Source organism: Rhipicephalus microplus, chromosome 1 (genome assembly GCF_043290135.1).
Source record: "Rhipicephalus microplus isolate Deutch F79 chromosome 1, USDA_Rmic, whole genome shotgun sequence".
Taxonomy (NCBI): Eukaryota; Metazoa; Arthropoda; class Arachnida; order Ixodida; family Ixodidae; genus Rhipicephalus; species Rhipicephalus microplus.
Window position 1 is genome coordinate 268574318 of NC_134700.1, and position 24308 is coordinate 268598625.

At 44.3% G+C, this 24308-nt stretch overlaps 1 protein-coding gene across 1 annotated transcript; it reads right to left on the reverse strand.

The window, feature by feature from the left end:
• Positions 1-1543: 1543 nt before the first annotated feature.
• On the reverse strand, positions 1544-23250 carry LOC142767279 (uncharacterized). The gene is made up of 3 exons (XM_075868654.1): positions 23124-23250; positions 5001-5089; positions 1544-1823 (listed from the first exon to the last, which is right to left on the reverse strand). Exons 1-3 carry the CDS (start codon positions 23248-23250, stop codon positions 1671-1673), a joined length of 369 nt encoding a protein of 122 aa, XP_075724769.1. The 3' UTR covers positions 1544-1670.
• Positions 23251-24308: the final 1058 nt, after the last annotated feature.

The following is a 24308-nucleotide window of genomic DNA, read 5'->3' on the forward strand; positions in this document are numbered from 1 at the left end:
GCTTTCACCTCGTCGATCGCCTTTGCCAAATTGGACTGCTCAACGGCAGATGAATCACAGCGGGCGCTTATCTTAGAAAGCATTGCCGTCCATCCATCCATCCATCCATCCATCCATCCATCCATCCATCCATCCATCCATCCATCCATCCATCCATCCATCCATCCATCCGTCCGCCCGCCCGTCCGTCCGTCCGTCCGCCCATCCATCCATCCATCCGTCCATCCGTCCGTCCGCCCGTCCGTCCGTCCATCCATCCATCCATCCATCCATCCGTCCGTCCGTCCGTCCGTCCATCCATCCGTCCATCCGTCCGTCCGTCCGTCCATCCGTCCATCCATCCGTCCATCTGTCCATCAGTCCGTCCAAACCCAGGCAGCACGCCGCCGTTGGACCAATCTTGGACCAACATCGGCTAACATCGGCACCGACGTCGGAAGTGCAACTTCTTCCAATGTCGGGCCGACGTTCAAGCCAATGATGGGCCGACGTTTTGCCGATGTTTTAGCCAGTATGCAACCAACATTGGGCCGACGAAGGCCCATCGTATTGCCGACAAAGCTGCCAATGTTCGGCCAACATTGGGCAATATTTCAGCCAATCACATGCCATTTTTACGCCGATGTTTGCTGCACGACGAATATTGGCTACGGATGTACGACCGACATTGGACCAATCCAGGGCCACATTGCAGCCAATCAAATGCCATTATTACACCGATGTTTCCTGCACGACGAATATTGGCTACTGATTGGCTTGCCATTATGTAACCATTATTAGTAGTGAATTTTTCTTACCGTAAGATTTAAACAATATGCCTCGATGACCCGCTCTTGTAGCTTTGCAGCACTGTATACTTGGGGCAACAGAAAATTGAATGCTGAGAACTGAAAGCAGTTACTCGATCTATTTCATCTTTTATACCTCATTCCCTTTGCTAACACTAGAAGTGTAGTTTATTTTTTTACCAATTTATCTTTTGCAATAGCGAGTGCTTTATTTGGTACTGGTATTTGGTACAGCTTATCGAAAAAAGTCGTTAGGAAGTAAATGTTGAAAGCGTATGTCCCCCACTTGCAATCCCCACATATGTCCCACACATGGTAATCGAGAATATTCATAGTTTAGAGCATTTTTTTGTAACTAAAACATGGTGATGGTGCTTCCGAATCAGCATAAGCTAGCCGAACAGTGCACCACCGACAGTCTGCAGACTATTTATTCTTTGTTTTTTTTATTTATTTGGTACAACAAAAAATGTATACACTGAAAAATATATATACACAACTAAAAAAGGCCCGCTCTACTGCAGGTCAGGTTGCGTTGGGGGCACAGTGACAGTGGTCCTGTCAAGGCCCTGGCTGCTGTGGCTGGGCAGGAAGCCAGCTGCCGCGAGCAGCCGATAATCTGCACTCTGAGAGTGGGGATCATTGGGCTGCTCCACAACAAATGCTTCTCTGAAGCGCCGCTTCCTGCCCCCACAGCGATCACCAGACCCTGGCAGCCACCTCTTTATAAAGCTGAGGGCCTCCGCCTGGTCGCACCCTGCTTTTTGGCAGATGACATCTGCATACAAGAACAGAAATACCATAGTACACATGAAGCACTGCAGTACAGAGAATACACAAGGGTACACACACATAAAACAATGAACAAGTCTAACCTGTCACTCATCTACAGAGCCTCAGGTTCACAAAGGCCCTTTTCCCTTTTCTGCCATGAAGGCTGTACAGCACTTGCACGTCATGTGCCAATACAGCCTTCATGGCATTCACACCAATTTCTCGGAGGCCACGTCCCCCAATCTGCAGGAGGTGCTTGCGCTGTAAAAAAATGCAAGAAGCACAGATGGGGTAAACGCAACAGCACATCGAAATGTTTTCATGATAAAAATCTGCAAGAAGAGGACACTGAAAACAACAACTTGAATTTTTGGGCATCACAACATTTCATTGTTTTTTTACGCTAACTTCAACTCACTTGACCTAAAATGGTTTCCACATCAGCCCTCTCACACTCAGTGTGAGAACCTTTCAGAGTCCTTCTCTGAATGCAGTTTCGCTGTTATGAAATCAAATACAATACTGTTATAACCCTTAATAAATATTGATTCTAGCTATGAAATAGTATAATTACTTTGTACAGTGCTCAAATTCCAATACACGTTTCTTCGAGGTTACAATGTCTTTGCCTGAATGTTGACCAGAAGTAGCTTCTACAGGTGAAAAACGATAAAATATGCGGAATTCAAAAAGAAGCTTGGACATGTTTTTAATCAATGCATTGTAAGCAGAGCACAACAAGATAAATGAACATGATCAAGGCGTACTAAGAGGCAACCTTAGAGCGACCAAATCTTGGTCATAAATGAAACTGATAGAAAAATAAAGGTCGCACTAGATGGTCGCACCATTTGCTGTTTATATTTTTCTGTGATAGTCAACAAAGAGGCATGTCGCTATAGAAATCTCATCACAATAAACAAAGGTGCATTTTTCTTCACACTGCGAAATTGGGTGCATGTTAGATTTTTAAAAAAGTAAGAAATCCGCTAACACAAGGCAGGGTGAACTGTAGCTCAAAGTAGAGAGAGCCGCAGCGGACACGAAATAGGGTGATAAATGAACAAAATTACTGAATGTCTGTTTTAAGCAGGCTATTGCTAGTCACTGCCCATCAAACACACGATGCCGCCAACATCGTCTGCTAGTTTAGGACAGTTCACTCGGACTTCACAGACTATAGTAAATACAGTCGAATCTCATTAATTCCAACACACTTAATTCGAACTGACGCTGTGGTCCTATCAAAGCTATACCGCGCTCCGAAAATGCTCTCAGCACCCCGCCCAATCCTGCGGTGGCACTTCAGACACCTCATCGCGGTGCTTGAAGAAGAAAATGAAGAAAAGGAAAGAAAAGACTGCGGTGGAATGTTTGCCAAATGCCAATCTGCGACATTCCTGTGCCCCGCTTCGGCTTTTTCCGTGCCTGCCACGTAGAGACCCTTCTCCTCCTAACACTGCGCATGAAGAAAAAGAGGGGAAAAAAGCTGTCGCAGAGAGTTGGCTCTCTCATGCCGATCTGCAACGCGCCGGTGTCACGCTTCCCTGTTTTTCGTTCCTGCTATGTAGAGACTCTTCTCCTTTCAACACCGTGCATGAAGAGAGAGAGAAAAAAAAAAAAAGCTGCCGCGGAGTGTTTCTCTCTCGAATGCCGATCTGCTTTTCTCCAGGTGGAGACGCTCCTCCATTCTCATCATGTGGTGGCCACGCTCCAACTGCAGCGCAGATGGTAACAGTGGAAACACAGTTGTCTTCGAAGAGTGTCAGCACTGGACATTGCCGCGCGCAACTTCTTTTGCCAGGAGAATACTGAAGCCAAAGTACAAATGCTTTGCAAACTGCACGCAAAACTTGTTGACTCGTTGCAAGGCCAACGTGTACAGACATGTATTGACTACTTTAATTAATGACGGATGTCCTGTATTTGTGAATAAAACTTCTCCATGCACATGCATCACTGCATGGTGAGCCCTCCGCTCGTTTACCGTATTTACTCTATTCTACCGCGCCCTCGATTGTAACGCGTGCCCGGTTTCCACGACCAAAAAAAAAAAAAAAAAAAAACTAAGACATCGGTTGCAACGCGCACCCTTTTTTCTCGTTGGCCCGCTTGATCACACCACTCGCGAAAACGACTCTTTTTGAGAGCATCTTCCGTTTAAATATGAATTACGGGGGAAGCTTATGCCTATCTGACGTGCAACAGAGCATTGCTGTCACTCTAGTTTTACCGTGGCCCGATGTCAGTACACAAACTTGCTTCGCCCCCTTCTCCTAGACGGTTGTGGTGCCAGGCATGTCGAAGTAAAGAGGCGTGTGATCGGCATTCCCGATTTGCCCAAGCAGGTAGCCGTTGTTGTGCCGCAAGTTTAGGAGGAACCTCTGAAGACCCTGAAGCTTTTCTTCGTACTCCTCCGGCAACTTCCGGCATATGCCCGTTCGCCTTCGGAGGGAAAAGCCTTTTCTCTTCATAAAGTTTGTTAGCCAGCACCTGCTCGCTTTAAAATGGCTCTGCTTTAGCCCTTTTTCTAAGGCTAACTGCATAGCCTGCACTTGGAGCAGTTCTGTCGTCACGGGCCGCTGTGCCGCTCACTGCTTAATTACATACTCGCCGAGCAGCTCTTCAATTTGTGGAAACCGACCCTGCTGTGGTCCACTGAAGCCTTTGCGTGAATCTTTGCTGTCGACAATATTCTGCTTTTGTTTCCGCCAGTCCCGCACGCACGTTTCGGGAACTCCGAATGACCGCGATGCGGCTCGATTTCTGTCCGTTCCGGCACACGCGACGACTTTTCTTTTAGAAGCAGCTTTGTGGTGCACTCGTCGAGTTTTTGGAGTCGGCCCTACCATGCCGTCGATGCTAATGTACTACAAGATGACGAACTCCTCAGCACACGTATGAAGTGCCGCGCATGGGAAACACATAGGCAGAAATGACCGACGCGCCATGCCGACGCACGTAGGGGGCGGCCATTTTGTAAGTGGCGATGGCAATAGAATGACCATATTCATTTTTTTTTTCGTACTCGATTCTAACGCACATGCGATTTATGAACTCTCTTAACCGGAAAAAAGGTGCGTGTTAGATTCAAGTAATTACGGTAACTTTAATTATTTTGAACTTCTTTTAATTTGAACAAATTTTCTGGCCTCTTTGAGTACGAATTATTCATATTTGACTGTAGTACAGTGGCTCATGAGATAACCTGACTAGTTTGTTTCCCGAAACACAGTATCTTAAAGCAGTACTAAATTTCTGCATGTTACATAGGCATATTAAAAATCAAGAAATATACACCAAAGCCGCAGCCACAGCTTTACTCTGCACAGCTGCCTCTGCTGCCTCCACTTCTCTAATTGTACCAGCAGGCAGCCGGGGAAGGTCAGAGGGGCGCTGTGCTGGCTGGGCGTGCTGAGGCACGGACAAGAGCCGTACCTTGTGCTTCAGCTGTCGCACCTCCTGCAGAACCTCTCTTTGTTGCTGCCGGATGCCAAGTTGGATCCGCAAGATCCGTAACAATAGAGCTGAAACATACAAGAGTACATACCATATTTACTCGCACAATTTGCATCCTCACATAATTTGCTCACCAGTATAATTAGCCAGCCTGCTTTACTACAAGAAACTTTTTGCTCGCATACTTTGCCCTCCCCAACCAGCCCGAGCCACCTTGCCAGCACACACACAGACACATTTGACTTCATGATGCTCTGGTCAGGCACATCTCTTGTCGAGCAGGCGAGTGCAGTCTTACACAAAATGAACTGAGTGCAAAATCCCTTCTTCCATGAACTTTTATGCTTTCCCTAGAATATCGAACTTGAAAACTGAAACCTGTTTATGTGTAGTCCGAAATGCCTAAAGGTTTGCCTCCTATCTTCCCACCTCTTCCACGGCAAGAATGTATTCCCGAGACACAGCACAGATGTTGAACGCGTGCAAGGACCTGTCACATCAACTAGATGAGGCAGGTTTTCGCACTCATTTTTTTTTTTTTCAGTTTCGCCATCTGGCCATTGAGTTTTTACCGTTCCTTGTGATAGGCTACAATAATTATATACGAGGCAGATTGCTGTTATAAAGCTTACCGAAGAAAACTGAAACCGTGCTACCGCTAAGCACATCAGCGTGGAGTTCTTCGACATGCAATATTCAGTATGGGAGCCAGCAGAAGAGTGCGTTGAATAAGACTTAGCATAGAAGCTTGGGTGTGTTGGTTGGATATCGGAGAGAACACAACGCAATAGAAGACTGGGACAAGGAATGGACACACACACACATGAAGGGCGACACACACAGCACTGTGTTGGCATCGTGCTTCCTTATCTGCATCTTACTTTACGTTGGATTCCCGACAATTATTGGAGAGTACTTATGTTCTCTGGTATAACCCTGTCGTGGGAACTGGTTTTTGTGAGCACTGTCCGGAAGAACTTCAAGAAAATGGGGGCATTTGAACAGGCTTAGCAAACAAATGACAATCCGCTTTGAGACAGCTGTGACAGCGCCTGCAACATATATTCCCAGTTGAGCTTTTAGGCGAGCGATTCCTACTAGCTTAGTCCATGACTGGATTGACAAAAAAAGTACACATAATACGCGAGTATATACCGCATTTGACTCTGTAGCTTTGATGAACCAGGCAGATACACAAATTTATCCAAAACTCCATTGATTCTGTTGCAAAATTATTCAACAAACAAATTGCGATGTTATCCATGTTACTATACGATTGTGGCACTTTACCATTGCAGCTTTCCAGGAGGCACACATAGTGCAGCGTTAGTTCACCACTCGCAGTTAATTGTATGCAGTAGGTTGCTCACAGCAACTGACTGCATGCAATGGTGAACATCTTGCATGCTTGCACCGCTGTTTCAGCATGCTGGCTGCTTCCCATACGGCTATCAATTGATGTTCACAAAATTGGGAAGATGAAGAAAGACTACACAGTGCCCTCTGGCCACCCTATACTCCAAACCTCCAGCCAACAAACAAACAAAAGAAACAGAAGTATGCAAATGAATATTATTCCTAATGCAGCTGGAATGGAGTGTAGTTTTCACCAATTCTGTGTGTTAAGTCAATATGGAGTGAGTTAACTCCATAAAGTAGCTTTTCTCATAACAGTGTTCACTCTATTGTAACACAGGGAGTGACTTCATAGCATCTAGAAGGAAAAATAGAATCTTCAGTATTTGATAGAAACGTGAGGCTCTACCTTAAAACAACAATAATCTGGAAAAAGAACTCATTACATTCGAAAAAAAAAAGGTAGCACAGTTGATCCCCTTTACAAGAGACACTGATGTAACAGACAAACGGGGATAAGAGGCACCAGTGTGCAGGCTGACATTTGGCCCATCATGCATCAGGCACTCCGTAGATGTGCCTGTGCAGCCAGGAGCCCTGCAGTCAAGCATGCTGAGCAAGACTGTTGACCACTGTACAATGACACATTGCCACAAAATTTCAAAACTTCATTTCACAGACTTCTGCAAAAGCTTCTTACACTCTTGCATAATTTTTGCACAAGCTTCTCTCATTCTTACGTGATTTTCGTCAGAACATATAAGTGTTGGAAAATGTATGTCCCCAAAAACTTGCACAATACAAATAGCATACATTAAGGTCTATCACTTAATATGTGCACAGTGTAACAATGAAAGGAAACTCACGCATGGTTTGCTCCGAGCCTTCCCCGTGCGGTGCCTCCTTGAGCCTTGGAGAGCACTGTACAGCTAGAGCAAAGTTGCATCAATCCAGTGTTAATGGCAGGTTAACAAGACAACAAAACTAACCCCCATATTCATAAACGATCCCCGACTCGACTTTCACCCTTCACTTGACAGAGTTGAGCACTGTGCCGCTGCTCGTTTGAAAGCGACGCTGCGCTACTCGAGAATCACAGCAGATTATTGCTGACATGCAGCAATTTTCTCTGCTTAGAGACGGCGCTCCCATCAGCCATCTCAAGTGAAGGTGAAGCGTTGAGTGGAGGGACGTTCTAGAATACGGGGGTAAGATTGGTTGCAAGAACACTACAATAGACACACTTAATTTTTACACTTCATCTATATTGTACAGCTACACACATTCTGCATCTTTATAATGCAACATATACATACAGGCTTATAAAGTAAACACTGTAGGCTGCTCAAATAACACCTACACAAAAAATTACCCAAAAGTGGCCATGCGCAAAGTACTTTTATTTGAAACTCACAAAACTTTTGCGGTGATGGAGAATAAATAAGACAGGTTACGCTTGGAGGCACATGAGACCTTCGCAGCTTTCATAAAGTACAAAAAACAATATGGTATGTGTGTGTGTATGTACGCATGAAGCTTCAGCCTTTACATACGGTTTCTTGAAAGAATCGACTATGAATTTTATGGCCCCTGTGTCCTTCAGCGCAATTGAAAGCCTGCTGATCAGTGTGTGTAACTGTGGAATAGCTACATGGAAAATGGCGTGAAACACCTAAAATCAAATTTTTCTAGCTAGGAAATATGCAGCTGTGTATACACAACACATGCGGCAAACAGTGGGAGGTGACCACAAGAGTGATTTGAGTGTAAGCGGCAGTATTCCGCATTCATGCACCCCGCCATTTTCAACTGTTGCCCAAAAGCAGCACCACTTCATCGTGCTACTTTTTTTTTTTACATCATAAACAGCACGGAATACAGCGAGGATGAAAACAACATATGCAATTAAATTTTGAGCACTATTTATGGTGCGCATGATTGATTGATTGATATGTGGGGTTTAACGTCCCAAAACCACTATATGATTATCATAGACGCCGTAGTGGAGGGCTCCGGAAATTTAGACCACCTGGGGTTCTTTAACGTGCACCTAAATCTGAGCACACGGGCCTACAACATTCCCGCCTCCATCGGAAATGCAGCCGCCGCAGCCGGGATTCGAACCCGCGCCCTGCGGATCAGCAGCCGAGTACCTTAGCCACTAGACCACCGCGGCGGGGATGGTGCGCATGAAAAAAAAAATAGGCCTTTGTACAACGACGAATTCATAATTTGCCTTTACGGACCTTCTGTTAGGCTGCACCACATACAGATTTTTTGTGGCTTTCAAAAGAGATTTGAAAAAAAAAATAATAACCGTGTTTACTCTCGTCATGAGCGCACTCACTAAGTCACGCTCATTTCAGTCGCCAAAATTTTGAATTTTTTTTCCTTCCACATATTAAACACACACCTTACGTTCATCCGCTGAAGTCCCACGGCCCCCCCCCCCCCCCCCCCACTTGCCGCCTTCGCTCGCTGCCACGTTCCATTTTATTTTTGTTTCTATTTGTTCACGGAACGTCCCCTGTCTTATTTAATTATCTCTTGTAACATATGTGGCATTATCTTGTTCACGAGGTGCCACAGGTGCTCTGCTATGTAGATGCACCATTAAACTAGTATTTTTGATCAACTGTGCATTTCTGATGTTTACCTTGCAAGTACGTAAAACTGGCATGCTTCTTGTTCTACGATACACATGTGGCTTGTCTCACTTTGAAGGAAAAGTTAGCATACAATGGTGTAAATGCTTAGAATTTGAAATATTGAGGCAGCAGCACACCGGACATGATCATATGGTAAAGAAACAAGTGCTGCCTTATTACTGGCAAGTTGTCACTTATATGTACAAATAAATTTTGCGAGCTAAAAAAAGTACAAAAGCACAGCGAGGCTATGATGTGGTTCAACCTGTGGATTCGCTTCATTTATCACGCCATATGATGAAGCTTCCTTTGGTAAAACTGCTCAGATAAGAAAAAAGTTTGCTGTCCAATACAGCAACTATACAAAGTGTGCACGTGCATCTCGCAGCGCCTTTTCGTCACTTCCGAAATGCGCCACCAACATGCCCGGGCACCAACCGAATCTATCGCCTACAACTGCCATGTTGTCTCCTCGTGCTTGCACCCGTTTAGTTTTGCCTCACGATGCAAGTTTGAGAAATTATGAGCTGCTAGTGAGGCAAGTTGATTTAGTAGTCCACGCAGAGGGAGCAGAGCTTAGGGTGTTTCTTCGCTGAAAGTTATAACCTGAAATTGAGAACGCACATTCTGATTTTCCTGAAAGTACCAGCGTATTTGGCTGGTGCAGATTAACAAAAGCTACTTGAAGAAACTTTGCAATATTTGCATCTTCAGGTGCAACTTCATTACGGGTAAGTGCCATAGCCAAGTATTTACCTGCAAACAGATATAGCTTACCAAGATACTGTACATACAAACTTGTCCGCAGTTAAAATCATGATGGCGAGGAAGGCGGTTAAAATCGTGATGGCGATCGCGGAGATTTGGTATTGCATTGAAACAAACTATAAAGAATGGGAAACAATATTAGTTCACTTTGAAGTATAGCCGATCGGTTCAAGCTGGGCATCAGGATTTTTTTTAATTAGTCAATTAATTCTATACACGGTCTCTATCATGTTCAGTGACTCCACTGTACATTAGCGTACAACAAAAGCAAAATACAAAGTGAAAAGTGTGTTAAAGCATACGCGAAAAATAAAGTGATGACTGGCATTACCGCGGCACACACCACGCAAAGTCGCTATCTGCCTTGTATAACATTTTCCTCGACTATTTCCACAAATTGCAATTACAGAGGCTCAAGCTCAACATCAGCACTGTTTAAAACACTTGAGGGGGGGGGGGGGCATTGCTACTTTGGTGGCGTAGGCCGTGACAATATATTCATAATATTATATCTCTTGTAAACTTGCCTAGCTCTGCACGACTAGTTTTCGATGGGAGCAGCTGCGCTTCGCACATCCACTCTTAAAATTGCGGCTCGAGAGATTTTGAGCTTTCACTTGTTTTTGGGCCAGGCAATTTGTAGTGAAAGCAAGATAATAGGCCCTCATAGGTTGTGGCGGGCAGCCGGAGTACGCCGTGGCTGGTATATGTGTCGCACATCTTGATTATCTGGTCTTGTATCGAGTGAACGAGCGAGGTTTTCCTAATCCAATGAGCTCGTTAAAGTAAGACAACAAAAAACCACAATGCTTCCACATCGTTCACAGCAACAGATGACAAGCCCCCAACAAACCGCACTGCAGCACGTGAACTGCCGTAGGTACCCAGGGAGTTACCCGGGCATGGCGGGAGAGGGCGACAACGGCAGAAGTGACATCACAAGAACACTATGTATAAAGGGGACATTTAAAGACTTTTTTCCCATTTTTAAACTTCGTGCACTGTTCTGTCACAATTTATAGCTCAGAATAGTTGTATTTTGAAAAGGGCACTAATTCATAAGCCCAATGGTTCAAGGATGGGTGCATTTAGGGGGCCCATTCTACGTTTTACTTATGCCCTTCAAGAACTTGCTTACAGGGCCAAAGTCCTGTTTCAGAAAGAACACGCTAGTGCGTGGCCAGCAGTCCATCAAGCATTAGTGCTGGTGAGATTTGGAAATGCAGCGCATGAGCATCCTCATCTGCTACTTCTCTGCTCATGCTCTCGGGGCTTACTTGCGAGGCACGGTCCTTCGCACTTTTCATTTTCACACTGTAAATCAACTGATACCAACTCTGCCTTCCATTATTTAATAAACCAATATTTCATGGTCACGAGGACGAGCTTAAAATGTTTGCTACATCAGACCTGAACAGCATTTTGAGTCATCGAAACTTGCTAGATGCAGCGAGCATTATGCAAAAAATATGATGTGCTTTACGGTGACAACTTGCAAAACACTGCAGCAACGATTAAAATCATGCATTTTTTGTGCTCACAGGAAATCCCTGAAGCAGAAGGCACTGGGCTAGATAAATTGCGCAGCTAAAATACGGATGCGCTTTCCAATGCTGTCATGCGTACAGGCGGAGAAATGGCAGACAAAACTGGGCGCACCCCGATTCTATGCGCATGCGTCCCATTCACAAGCCTCGCTGCCAGTTAGCACCACATGGCTCACTGTCCATGAGCTCGCTTGTTTCCTGTAACAGTGGACCATACGGTACACCTATTTAAAAACGAGGATAGAATGTATATAATGCAGCATCTGATGAAGCCATGACGATGTGTTGCTGATGAAATCTGGAACTCTAGTTAGTACCCTTATTGCTAACCAGCCGACCGACTAGCAAAAAGATTTGCGACTGAAATGATGGCATCTACACCTGCCCTTAAAGGGACACTGAACAAAGTTTTTTGCCGCCGAGATTTTCAGCCAAAGCAAAAGATTGGGCCATGAAATTCATAGACAATAATAATTTCAAGCAGAAACTACGAAAACATACTGAATTTAATGAGCCTTTTACAAAATGCCGCGTCTAGCTCTTAGACACGGCGTTTTCTAAAAGGTCGCGACATTTATTTTTCAAGTTTTTTTTTTTGTTATTCAAGACAAATCTACGGTGCATTGTTCACAGAAAACAAAATTGCCCCGGTAAGATTTCTTTGCGAGCAGCTTACTAATTTTAAGGCAGGCGCGTTGATTCGTGAACTGATGGATGCGAGTGATCGATCTTGCCTGCTAGTGGCTAGGCGACAAAGGCTTTACCTCATGTCCTGGTGTAGCTAAGTCACGCAAATGGAGCAGAAAATGTGCATTATCATTTATTTCACCTAAATATCACACGTATGTGACTTATTGCCGGTGACAGGTGATCAGGATGAAGTCGACAAGTTGCAAATCTGAACAAGAATTCACTCGAATGAAAAACCAACCTATACTCACGTGCACGGTGAAGTCGAACACGTCGTCCGTCAATGTTGTCGCTGATGCCCGAAGGAAAAGAGAAGAGGACAAGCGACGGGGTCGTCTCTTTCTATAAAGTCGGCGGAACTGCCAGAACGGCCAACACAAAAGGCATCGGGTTGACATTCCTCCATCTGGGCATCAGTCGCTCCACCCGGGCATGCAGCTCCTACTGGTTCTACTACTATCCTCTTCTCCGTGCCTCTTCCCGACATTGCAGTGTTGCTGCCATACTCGCGAACCTTTTTAAATTCAAGCACGCAATCATGTATTATCGTGCGCCATACTAAACTTAAAAACAGTGCGCCGGTACATGAGATCACGAAGCGCGGTCCACGCCATCACAAGAGCAATTAAAGAAATGAAACAAAGAAAACAAAAATGTAAAAAATACTTTGTCTCAATACGATCCGCAATCCAGTTTCCTGCAGCGGCTTTTGGCTCTGTATGAACGGCCAAGCCAGTGCCAAGCCAAGCTTGCGTCCCTGATCAGCTGTTTCCATCGAGAATTCAACAGTGAACTGGCAATTTGTTTAGATGATATTGCTAAAGGGCTTGAAATTGAATATTTCTCTACGTACTACTGCTGTACTTTTCCTCTCTGTTTCCTGAACACAGTGATGAGATTGAGAAGGTTACAATTTAGAAAACAGCAAGTGCAGCTCAAGCATTGCTAGTATCGCTGTTTCGGTAATAAAATGTTACAAAGATTTTACCCCGCGACCTGCTTGCCGTGTTCGAGCACCCAGTAGAAATTTACGGTGCCGCGTTTGAAAGAGTTGAATAAAATTGCAATATTACGAAAGAAAGGCTCTGAAGCAACATCGCATTTTATCAGGCCTACACCTCCCACACCTAGACGAGTAAAACTCGTCGATATTATCTTGCAAAGCTGTGTATAATATTTAAAACACATTCTTTAGCCCACGATGAATTGTTCTCTCGTGTGGCTTCTCCATTTGGTACTGTCATGTTAACTTACAAAGGCAACTTTCCATATTTAGTCTCTTTAGATGTTGCAAAAGCTTGACACGTGGTGTGTATGCCATACTGGTAATTCTCCTCGTAACCTGGGTCCGCCTCTTTAAACAGCGTCGCAATTTATTGTTCGCAATTGTGTTTGTTTTATACTGTAAGTGAGCTGTGTGATTTCATCAATATCCACGAGTGTTTCCTGACTATACAAACACGTGCGTCTTATTTGGTGTGGTGCACGTTTGTATGTAGCAAAAAATGTCATTTCGTCAGCGTGTGTCTGCATTCACTTGCATGCCCTGCAGTACGTGTACATAATTAATGCAGTAAGGACTGCAATGCATAGCCTTGCATGGGACATATATTCCATGCACCCTCAGAGAAATGTTGTTTGTTATGAGCCTACCGTTTATCATTACATTTTTTTTTTCGTTAAAGTTTCATCTCCATATAAAGCAGCTGTATACAGGCACGAGCTTCAGCAGCTTCCTCGTTGTTCCATTTTAAATAAAAACACCAAGCCTACCTGAATCAATGATCTGTTTGCTATCATTACTGTTATGTGTTCTACGATGTACACAAGGACAGTAGTATACAAAAAATAGGGAGGGAATTGAATGCCCTGCCTGCATGGCTGCGCCGTTTCACAAGATCAGGCGCTGCGCTGTGAAGCTTCCTACCGGCCTGCAGAAATTCAAGGGAGCGTACAATAGCGTGGTTCAAGAGGACTTTTGGGGAATACTAGACACACTGGGTGTAAAAGATGGAGTCACTAATCGTTTAAAGGAAATCTATAAAACTAACAAGGTAGTTAAAAAGTGGAAAAAACAGGTATCCAAGCCCACAGTGGTGAAACGTGGACTTAGGCAGGCGTGCCCACTGTCACCCTTCTTATTCATGATGTACCTACAAGGATTAGAGGCCAAATTAGAGGCAAGGGGACTTGGCTTCAACCTCTCTTTAGTCAAACAAGGAAAACTCATTGATCAGGCACTACCAGCATTAATCTACGCAGATGATATAGTGCTAATGGCCGACAACAAGGAAGATTTGCAGAGGTTGATGGACATCTGTGGTAATGAGGGAGATAGGTTAGATTTTAGATTCAGTTAGAAAAAATCAGTAGTCATGATTTTTAATGATAACAAAGGTAGTGAGCTTAGAATACAGAAAGTCACGCTAGAGATAACAGATAAATACAAATAACTGGGCGTATGGATAAGCAATGGGAGCGAGTACCTGAGGGAACACGAAATATGCGTGACGACTAAAGGTAACAGGAATGCAGCAGTGATGAAAAATAGGGCACTGTGGAATTACAATAGGTATAATGTTGTGAGAGGAATATGGAAAGGGGTCATGGTTCCTGGACTGACGTTCGGCAACGCGGTCTTGTGCATGAGGTCAGAAGTTCAAGCAAGATTAGAAATTAGGCAACGTGAAATATGTAGGCTTGCTTTAGGAGCTCACGGGAATACACCAAACCAGGGAGTACAAGGTGATATGGGATGGACATCATTTGATGGCAGGGAAGCTAGCAGCAAGATTAAATTTGTGAAGCGATTGAGAAAAATGGGGGAGGAGCGTTGGGCTATGAAGGTTTTCAGCTACTTGTACATGAAGAATGTCAATACAAAATGGAGGAAGCGAACCAGGAAATTGACTGGTAAATACTTAGAAAACAGCAGGTGGCCAAACCAGAAAGAACTATCGGTTAAAAAGGAACTGCAGGAAACGGAGACTGACATGTGGAGAATTGGCATGATTAAGAAGTCCGCACTAGAGATCTATCGAACTTTTAAGCAGGAAATTGCCAAAGAAAGAATCTATGATAATACTCAGGGTAGTTCTCTACTGTTTGAGGCCAGGATGGGAGTATTGCGAACCAAGACATATCGGGCCAAATATGAAGAGGTAGACACAATATGCAGTGTGTGCGAAGAGAAAGAAAAAACTGCCGAACACTTGACAATGCTCTGTAAAGGGCTTCACTTTATAGTTCAAGATGATGGCGCAGAGTTTTTCAAAGCACTGGTGTTTAGGGACAGGGAGGGCAAAATAGACTTTAAGCGGGTAGACTTAACTAGAAGGAGGTTATCTGATTGGTGGCTAAAGTCAAGGCACGATTGAAAATTAAACCCTTCACTTCAACGTACCCGTCCAACTTTACTATTTAAAGGGGAAACAAAAAATCTAGTGGTTAGTTCACTAAGCATTACGGCTAGGTGACGTTAGCTGCCGCCCGATCTAAAGGGTACGGCCACATCCATCCATCTATCCAGCCAAGAATATGCTCTCCGGCTTGTTGCTCCAGGCCTAGTCAGGTAGATTTTCTGGCCTCACCGTTGAATTGTTTGCTCAATTGTGGCTTGCAAACATTGCGGTTTTGGGCTTCGTATCATCTTGTTCCGTCATCATGTCCTCCAAGTGGAGGACATGTCGCAGTGTGAGGAGGGAGTACGACAAGGCGCTGATAGAATGAGCTATCAGTCTTACCAGGCAGGCGGTTGAGAGCGCACCGAGGCAGCTGACGCACACCAGCACTATCCGCTTCCTGTATAACACAGGCTAGGGAATTATAGAAACACAGAGCAGAAATCAACTCTTGTGCCTCTCTCATGCACTCACAAGGCGGAACCTGCTTAGAACATTGAGGACCGAGCTAAGCAACACCATGCGTGACGATAAATCATGGTCTCCTATTGCAATAATGATTAAGGCACGCATGCAACTTAAACCATTGTCACGCAACATGAATTCACAACACCATCGAAGTGAACCCAAGGCACGTGCTGATTATTATGTACGGTACTAGCGCTAAATTCATGCAGACGTTTAGTTGGCGCTTCAGTAGGCCTAGTTGAAGGAATGGCCACAGCTACTGCTGTGATGGAGAACGGGCTCATTAACATCTTCATGTAGATTAAAACGGCTTACCCCGAAATGGCTGGGAGTGTCACGTTATCCCTAGCAGTGGCACATGCAGTTGCATAATTAACGATTACAGAAATGGCGTACCGATTTCCAAAGCACCTATCAATACTTCCGTCAAGGCGTAGCACCAAACACTTTATCGCACATTTCGGGAAACATTCCTTTTTCTCCCAATCTGGTGGCTAGGAATGACTACGCCCAAGAATAAGCATGTTATTACGTATGTCGGAGGTATTTTCATCTGATCCCTGAAAAATTATTTCCCTAAACCCATGGAAAAAAAAGAAAATGGAATTCGCACCTGTCATCACATTGCACCCCATCACAGGAATGTGATCAGATTGGCCTGGCGCTCAATACTCCCTTACGCTTAATCAGAGCTCGGTCTGGCACCAGCTCCAGACAAAACCATTTATAATCTCCTGTCTGGCACATCTGTTTTACTCTGCTCTCTCTCAACCAGAGTGCACCATGTACCTGTGGTTCACCCCTGGTGGATCTTTTTCACTGTTTGTGAATTGCACACAAAGCCCTTACTGGTAGATCCTATTCCCAATTCTTCACTATTCTCACAGGAGGCCACTCTTTGGGCAGCTTACATCACAACATGTGCGTGTCATGATGTCAGTGCCGTCTTTTTCAGAGTCGGCGCCGTCTTTTCTTTCTCTTTTGCTCCTTCCCTGTCCTGTGTTTCTGGTGTTGCGCTGCAAACAAGTGAAGATGTTAAAGAACACCAGATGTTCAAAATTTGCTTCTCATTAATATATCGTGGTTTTGGGAATTAAAACCCCAGATATATTGAAAGAAGATGCATGAAAAGGGAAGGATGATATTGGAAACTGGCAAAAAAGGGATGACAGACTTCTTAAGCTATGCTGCCATTGAGATTTTCAGCTGTTCACGCAATTCTCACACGTGGCTTCGATGCAGCTATGCACATATCACACAAGCATGCTGACTGTACAGTTAGTATAACTGCAACCTTCATGCACCCTCTATGACATTTCAGAACATCTGAGTCAGTGTTAGCGTCAAGTTATGTTCTTCATGCTGGGGAACCAGTGTGATGAGTTACCATTTCTACAGAATGAAGCCCTGTCTACCTGGAACAAGCTGCAAGATATATAACTAAACGGCCCTTTTCAGGGCCAGTCAATCTCTGTCCGGCTTGGATGCACCAACTGATTCCCTTTATCATCAACCCTCAATAAAACTAGCAAATGTTTGTACATGTGCAAGCAGTGTCATTCAATATCTTAGGAAATGCTTGTGAAGCAATTTCAAGGAGAATCGTTTTTCTGATCTCATAGTGAGGCATTAGGAACACCTTACTCACACCAAATGCCATTATTCAATGAGAGGAACAAGAGAAATATTTCACTGGGAACTATGAAGTAAACAAACAAACAAATGTTTTCAGATACTGCGAGATCATTTCATAAAAAAGCTCAGAAGTTGCTATGTGTGGCCACATTTAATCTGTGCAAGCATCGTGTAGTTACAAAATTCTGTACCAAACATAGGTTCAGCTTTCTGGAATAGACCGCGCTGCACAAGCTAGCTCTGTGCATGCACTTCTGTACCCTGCCAGAGAATATTTTTACCACCAGTATGTTGTAACGTGAAGTGAAATGGTGATTGCATACTAGGGCGCGTCCTGCAGGACCCCAATAAAGTTGTTTCACTTGATCGGTTGGTGTGCTGTAAGCAGAACATTTCCAAGAAAAATCGTATAGTTTGGAGGAGGACTTAAGCAAGGAAAGGTGTAGATAAAACACTGGATTCACTGGCATTATTCTCACCAAGTATAACATTGTTTTTCTGGTGAAGCTTTGTGTCTGAACAGCGAGCAGGATAAGCTGGTAAAAACATGCAAAATGGGAAGTCTAGCACAGCAATCTGTGCAGTACTGCTCATTTCATGGAGCATTAATTTCACAGGCTTTGCTCATTGTTAGCGTTAAGCCTATATTATGTCCACTGCAGGGTGGAAACCCAATCAATGTTCCCTGTCCTGTATGAGCCAATTTCATATTATGGCTGATAATTTCTCGATCTCATTGGAACTAATCACCTGCCACCCTCTGCTACATTTCATGTGTCCTAATATAAATTAATTGACATTACTGACCTGTCATCCATCTTTTTTTCTCATTTCCAACTGATGCATTCATTTTTGATAAACTCTGCTTTCTTCCCATGTCTTAATGTTATGCCAGCCTTTTTTCATTTTTCTGAAACCTTATCTTTGCTCAGAAGCTAGAAGTTATCAGAAAGAACATAACGACATTCTACCTCCTGAGCATATGGCATCATCAATACAAAAATGTAATAAAAGTGAGAAAACATCCTATCTATTATATAAGAGGCCCTAAAATACTGCAGGAGGCAACAAATAAACTGGTATTTGTATAAAGGCAGTGACAAAAACTTTGACTACTGTCACTTATTCTGATTCTTGGGACATCTTTTTTAGTACATCATAACACATAGTTACACATTTACACAATTTACACAGAGGAATTGCCACCCCTTGCATTGAGGCCACCCTTCTGAAGTCATGTGAGCACAAGGATGAGGTAAGCCTTAAAAACCAGATTAAAAGACTAAAGGGTGCTGGATATCCCAACAGCACCATCACACCTATGTGCTAAAACCTCCTGCAGATAGTCAAGTTAAACAAAACAGGACCAAAATAAAAACAGAATGACCAAAGATCTTTGCATGCTATACCGTACGTACATAAGGTGTTTCACAATATAAAGAAAATAGCGAGCCGATATGATTTTATCTTGTTATTTGCCATCTTTTGCAAGTTTTCAAAAGTGTGTGTACTAAAAAGCAACAGGAATAGCCATTATTTCACCATTCGTCACGAGAATAGGTATACTGAATGCCAATATAATGTTGTGTATGAGATACTATTGACACGTGGAAACGTAAACATAAGACAAACTGGGCAATGCCCCAATGTTTGAGCAAGACAACATTCTTAAAATGTTAAGAATGGCTATGGTAGTCGCATGGCCATACACTGTAAAGAATGTAAGTGCAGTTCTATGTTTAATAAAACACTGTTTTTGAAAAAAGCAAGAACAAGAAATGAAAGAGAGACTGTGAAAGCATTTTCTTGTCAGGAAGGCCATGGATCAGTGCATCAGTATACCTTCACTCATCCATTCGGAGAGAGAGTATTCTTTTCTCAGTTAAGATTATATTATCATGGTCTCACATGTGTCGTTGTGCATGAGCACTGTTCTTGTACTCTGTAAAAAAGTGGGCGTAGTACCTTCAATAAAATTTAGTTGGCAGTCAGCGCTCTTTCCTGTCCTTTTTGTCTCTTCCTGAACTTCTCTCACTGTTACTAGAACACAACCACGATGAACCAACTTGCCCAGATTAAGCTATTGTTGACGAAAAGTCAGAGCATGAAAATACTTCAGGGGCTCAGAACCTCCTCACTACCCGTCTAGTTACGGCCCTGGTCTATGTGTTCGGAGAGTGAAGCACTAGTGGAGCTATCTAACTACCTAACGGTGAGGAGGGTTTGTGTATACTCGAGCTTGTTTCATGACATGGTGAGAGGTGGCAGGTTGTTGAAATAATATGCTGTGTGGGAGGTCAAGATTTTGATTGAGAACGCTGAGTATGAGCCAGTGACATTAGGCGTTCAAGACTTTTTGCGATATTCACTCTAGCATAGGACCTTGGTTGGTGGTTGACGTGTGCATTTGATCACATTGTAGTCTTCCATCATAATTTTTTTGCCACTTGGCGTCGACGCTCTTGAGTTGTACCAAAGTAATTAAGCATCCACGTACAAGTATCTTCTGTCAGTGTTTCAATGAAGAGCTGAATATGAGTAATAGCTTCTAACGATACTTCTGGCACTGGTGTATGCACATTTCTTTTGAAGTTCTCTTGTAAAAAAGGCATTAAAGGTATGTTTTTGTGACTTTTTAGTGTTGGCCAGAACTGCTGGTGTGTCTGAACGGCTCTTCGATTGGTTGTGGTGTTGTCTTGTTCAGGGCCACAGAGATTTCAGTCATTTTTTATATTTGCCTTCACAGGAATGCTCTTTGCATGCTTCTTCAGTACTTTGTATTATTCCTAAAGCATTGACGTCCAGATTTTGATTGTGGTGCTTTAATCTAGTGTTCAACTTCACGCTAGCTTCATTTGCACGCAAAGCAAGAACTCAGGAGTATGGTAACTTTTGCTATGGGTTTTCCCTTCTTCAGTCTACTGTATTTTTGCCTGTGTTGTCTAAGCGCTGACAGCCTCGTGCGACAGCTTTTTTTTTTGTGTGCACTTATTGTGTGCCAATGACTTATTTGCCTCCTCAGCTAAAGACTTTTTGTATTATAAGAGAAAGCTCTGTCTGTATTGCTTTTGTCATTTGCTGATGGTGTATCTTCAGTATCTTTTCTCAGTGTACACTATACTTGAATGGAAGAGCAGCATGACTACCTTCAGATGTTAGCAGGCTTTTAGCTGCTGTAATACTGATTGATGCTCCTTTCTCGGGCGTTCTATTTTGGATGGTTGGCATGTCATTGCTTCTTTTAAACTTTAAAACTGCAGGTGCACCTTTTTCTGGTTACACCTGGTATATTTTTCCAGTGGTTATATATATATATATATATATATATATATATATATTGCTAGCTTGAGAAACAAGGCCTCTTTACGTTAGGTGTGCACATCAGGTGGGAAGAGTACTATTATTACTTGCCAAGATTGTGGCCCCTTATGGTGGGAATCATAATGCACTGTTGATGTGTCAAATTCACATAGCGTAATTCCAAGGCACTCGATCAATATCCAAGGAAGAAAATTATGTTCTTTTGCGTGAGTTTCAGCAACTCATAGTAATTTGTATGTAAATGAATACTTCATCATTCTTGGCTGTCATGTTTTATGGAAGCACATGTGCTTCGTTAATAACAAAAAAACACGCATGCTCACGCCACTGCAGTGGCGTGAGCGTGCGTGTTTTTTTTTTTGTTGTTATTAACGATTTGCCCTATGCATTCACGTTTCTTCTTTTTTTGTGTGTCGTACTTCTCGTATCGTGCAGCCTACCGTTTTGGGCACACGTAAAAAAAGTACATAAAAAAGATGCGTTCCATGCCGAAATTCGCGTTCGCAACGAGCTGGGCATCGACAGGGTGCCCTACGACGCTCACACACTCCGCAACACCTTACCAACCGTTCGCTGCGATGTTGTTGGGAATTCGTGTGGTCGTTGCATGAATATAGCGCGTGCGTGCGTGCGCACGCGCGTCTGTGTGTTAGATCACGGCAACTGCATATGTTGTATGATTCAGTCACTATAACGCAACTGACGACCCCCGCTCTTCCCACACGTCAAGCAGCAGCAAGTGCCGTTAACACGTACTGTGCTGTGAACGCGAAACAGATTCGAATAGGTCGCGTAGATAGCTAGCCCGACACATGATACGATAAGATTTGCGTCAGATATTCGACGTCTACATGCACGCGTAAGACAGCGGTATCCGCAGCAGCTTCGTCATACGTACGGATAGCACCGCATCGGACGTCACGTCTGACAGAGAAACTTGATCGGTAATTTTTTCTCACTTAAAAAGTCTACCTTGCACAACTTCAACCAACGATTATGCATTTCAACGAGCTGTGCACGGTTTAATGATTTGTTGATTGATATGTGAGGTTTAACGTCCCAACACCACCATATGATTATAAGAGACGCCGTAGTCGAGGGCTCCGGAAATTTCGACCACCTGGGGTTCTTTAACGTGCACCCAAATCTGAGCACACGGGCCTACAACATTTCCGCCTCCATCGGAAATGCAGCCGCCGAAGCCGGGATTCGAACCCGCGACCTGCGGGTCAGCAGCCGAGTACCTTAGCCACTAGACCGCCGCGGCGGGGTATGGTTTAATGACGAAAAGATAGTTGTAATATTGTGCCCGGCACATATATTACTCTCTCTCTAACTTGAAAAATCGGCGCGTGAATTGGGGCCAGAACAGCGCCAAAAAGCAGCACACGCAGAAATTGGCTCATATTCTAATATTATGACATCGTGATGTTGACTTTTCAGCTGACGCCGGCAATAACGTTCAAACGGCGGTCCAATAATGCCGGTCTTATTGGATGGCTCCGCCCATATTGGCTGCTACTTGTACAACCTGGCCCGATGTGTCCGTTCTAATAGGCCGGCACAGCCTATATGGGCGGAAAGTTCTGAAAGCTGGCCCAATATAGCCAATCTAATAGACTGGCACAGCCATCATTGGCGGAATGTTGTTAATGCTGGTCCAACATAGCCGTTCTATTCGGCTGGCAGAACCAATATTGGGGGTACGTTGTCAACGGTGGTCCAACGTCGCCGTTCTATTTGGCTGGCATAGCCAATCTTGGCGGTACGTTGTGAAAACTGGGCCGTTCATGGGCCAGGCAATGCCGATCTATCCCCAATATTGGGCCAACCTTCTGTGCTGCCTGGGAAAGATGCAAGATGTTATAAACTAGACGGCGGTACGTGTAGTTGATTATGAAAGATGCGAGGTGTTATAAAATAGGAATGATGCCACATATGGCGCGTGTCATCGTTCGATATAGTGCGGCGACGTACGCTAGGGGGAGCGTTGCAGTAAAATCGAGTGGGCAAAATGTACGGAGGATTCATGGTTTACCAGGTTTACCTCCAGAGCTTCGCCCACTCATCATCATTCACTTCGTGGATATGGCGGCATTTTTTATCTCATAACAGCTTTTGCTGTAAAACTGTGCAGCGTTTATAGCTCGAGAGAGCCCACGTATTCATAGAAAATGACTATTTATGCGTCCGCACAATCTGCAATGCAGGTGAAATTTTCATAGTATATGTTGATGCCGACACTCATTTAATGAAAGCAGTCCTTACTTGTGCACGCTTTAGATCTCGGAGGCCGCACACTGGCGATTGCTCTTGCACTGGTCGCAGCACCGGAGGCTGCGGTCGTGATCAGCGACTCGCAGGCTGCCGTCCGTGGTTTCGCGCGAGGTCGCATCTCGTGTCTGGCGCTTCCGGATACTACAATCAAGTGATGGCAACAAGGACGGCGGCGAGCTTCGAGGAGCGATGGCCTCGGCGTCGTCGTCCTCGTATCTCAGAACTGAACATGCGAATGTCTTCCTTCTGTGGACCCCAGCTCACACCAGCGTCCCGCTCGCAGGTAACCAGGCGGCCCACACCGCGTCTCGAGATCTTACTCACCGAGCCGCGGCCGATTCGGTGGCCACCTTCACCTCCGAAAGCGGGCGATGACATTTTCCACACGACAACAACTGGAATGGTCTTGGGGCGATCGCCTGACCGCATTCAACGACATTCACAACATTTCAGACCAAACACACCCAAATACCCACCTCCTCTCAACAAATTGAACAAAAGACAGGCCGTTACTCTAAGGTTATTACAGAAAAAAAATTGGCCCGAATCTACATGTTACACTGTAAATGTCGTCGAAAGACGATAGTCGTGTGTCTGGAGAGAGTGAACAAAACGTTTATTTGATGTTCTGCGCAAGAAAACCGGAGAATGGTATTCTGAAGGCGCTGCGTTAGAGTGCCCCGAGCGTGTAACGGAGGCGAACGAGCGCATTAGGCACGTTAGACACGAGCGCTATCTAGCTGTTATATTCGAAAACGAAGGCGTGCGCGACCGCGGAGAAAGATGCGCGCCAGTCACGGAGGTGATATGGTGTAGAATGGAAAGCGACGGGCAGGTGCCACCACCGTGCCGTCGTAGCAAAGCGTTGGAAACGCCTTTTTGAGCATCGCGTTGCACTGTCAGCGCAGCGCGTTAAACGCTACAGTTCTTTGAGTTACTTGTGTGTGCCTCTTCTAGTATAAAAGCAGACATACAAAACATAGACATGTTGTTATGACGCCTCAGGTATGCGCAATATTTGCTTTCTTAATTGACAATCACACAACAATGAACGCTAAACCTTTAGCAATACCGTAGGGTGCTGCGGATGGGATTGACCATTTGGTGCCGTTTGAGGTATCATTAGGGCGGACAAACAGACAGATGTACAGACAGACAGACAGACAGACAGACAGA